This window comes from Gastrolobium bilobum, unplaced genomic scaffold (genome assembly GCF_033153095.1).
Source record: "Gastrolobium bilobum isolate Gb01-03AN ecotype WA unplaced genomic scaffold, APGP_CSIRO_Gbil_v1 utg16249, whole genome shotgun sequence".
NCBI classification, from domain to species: Eukaryota; Viridiplantae; Streptophyta; class Magnoliopsida; order Fabales; family Fabaceae; genus Gastrolobium; species Gastrolobium bilobum.
In genome coordinates this window covers 36,382-38,554 of record NW_026898554.1, presented here as the reverse complement: position 1 = coordinate 38,554, position 2,173 = coordinate 36,382, and the positions used below count along the sequence as shown (strand labels likewise).

Here is a 2,173-nt window from a genome sequence, read left to right as displayed (position 1 = left end):
CATAAAAATATTTTTTATTTAAAATTTAAATTAAAAAAACTACTCACTTTCTCTCCCATGATTTCTATTCTTTTTGTCTATCTCTCTTAAAATGACATAACTTATGTCATTTAAAATGACAAACAACAAATCCTTAAAATATATACAAAAACACATTTTACATATTAGAAGAGATATTCTCATTACTAATTTGTGTTGTGGTGTGTTTTATCCAGCTTACCAAAAAAAAAAAGAATTCTCATTACCAAAATTTTTCACTACCAACTTACTACCTGTCTAATCACTATTTGATTAACATTCTCTCTCTTTAAAAACTTTTTAACATTCTCTCTTTGATCTAATGATAATGTGATGAGTAATAAATTAACAATAAAATTTTTTAGTAATTAGAATATCCACAATTTTTACATATACACCTTTAACAGAAATTTTTTGGTTCAAATTAACACATCAAGATCTATATATACGTGAAGTTATTTCTATTTGAGTTATCATGGGCTTGTAACTATATAAATGCTCTACCTGTCACCCTCGTCACACTCACTCAGTTTCAAAGCAAATTAAAACGCAATGGAGATCTTCGAGTTCATTGAGTTGATACCTGGGTTACCGAGCGACCTCGGACTAGAGTGCCTGACTCGTTTGCCTCACTCAGCACACCGAGTCGCCCTCCGAGTCTGCAGCCAATGGTGGCGCTTGCTCCAGAGCGACGAGTTCTACTACCACCGGAAGAAAACGGGGCACACCCGAAGAGTCTCTTGTTTGGTTCAGGCGCATCAACAGCAACCAAACCATGAAGAAGGTGAAAAACCAACCGGGTCAGTGTCGCCGAGTTTCGGGATCACCGTGTTCGACCCGGAAAGCATGTCGTGGGACCGGGTCGACCCGGTTCCAGAGTCCCCGTTTGGGTTGCCCCTGTTTTGCCAATTGGCGAGCTGCGACGGGGAGCTGGTGCTGATGGGAGGGTGGGACCCGGCGAGCTACGAGCCCCTGACGGCGGTTTTCGTCTACGATTTCCGAACGAGCCGGTGGCGGCGGGGGAGGGACATGCCTGCCAAGATGTCGTTCTTTGCTGTCGGGTCGGGTCATGGTCGGGTTTACGTTGCGGGCGGGCACGATGAGAACAAGAACGCTCTGCGCACGGCGTGGGCCTACGACCCGCGGAGCGATGAATGGAGCGGGTTGGCTCCGATGAGCCGGGAGCGGGACGAGTGCGAGGGGACGGTGGTCGGCGACGAGTTCTGGGTGGTGAGCGGCTACGCCACCGAGAGTCAGGGGATGTTTGACGAGTCAGTGGAGGTGTTTGATTTCGGGTCGGGTAAATGGAGGCTGGTTGATGGGGTTTGGGAACCGGGTCGGTGCCCAAGGTCGTGTGCTGGGATTGGGAAAGATGGTAAAGCGGTGAATTGGAGCGGGGTGGATCCGGGGCTCCGAGTTGGGGTTTGTGGGGTGGTGATCGGGTCGAGGACCTTGGTGACAGGATCCGAATACGAAGGGGCACAGCATGGGTTCTATTTGGTGGAAATGGAGGAAGGGTATAAACGTAAATTGAGAAGGATTAGTGTGCCTGATGATTTTTCTGGGTTTGTTCAATCAGGGTGTTGTGTTGAAATCTAGTGAGTGAAGTGAAAGTAAAGACTCTTTAGTTAGTGTGTGTTATGTGAAGCAGATTTGGTTCATAACAGAAAAGTAGTTATGTTATTTGTTTTGTTTTCTTGTCCAGATTTGGTTCTTTCTAAGGTACACATACAAATAGAAATATCAAAACATGAGATACGTTCAGGTTAAATAAAGAAAGCGGGCTTTTTAACCCTTATAACCCTTTACTAATAATTAATTACCAAATTGACCTTCATTATAAACTATTTCAAAAATTTAACCCCCTCAAAAAACATAACACCAATCTGCCCCTGTTTGACCGTTGACCACGAAGCCTACCCGGGTACACCCCTACCTACCCGGGTATCTTTTGACATTTTTTGTTGACCCGGGTAGAAAGGTGTGTACCCGGGTATTGTTCTTGATTGCTTGAATTATTTACCCGGGTACGGATGAGTGTACCCGGGTAAATCTTGTAAACCAAGAAATGAGCATACAGATTCAGAACCGATTCACGAACTCCAAAATCGACGATACATTTTAAGAATTTCAAAGAAAATCCAACTAAGCTCAT

General features: G+C 44.3%; 1 protein-coding gene across 1 annotated transcript; it reads left to right on the top strand.

Moving 5' to 3' along the window:
* Nucleotides 1-507: 507 nt before the first annotated feature.
* On the top strand, nucleotides 508-1,796 carry LOC133317360 (F-box/kelch-repeat protein At2g44130-like). Its single transcript, XM_061519217.1, has one exon. The coding sequence runs from the start codon at nucleotides 571-573 to the stop codon at nucleotides 1,615-1,617; it is 1,047 nt and encodes a 348-aa protein (XP_061375201.1). The 5' UTR covers nucleotides 508-570; the 3' UTR covers nucleotides 1,618-1,796.
* The last annotated feature ends 377 nt before the right edge of the window (nucleotides 1,797-2,173 follow it).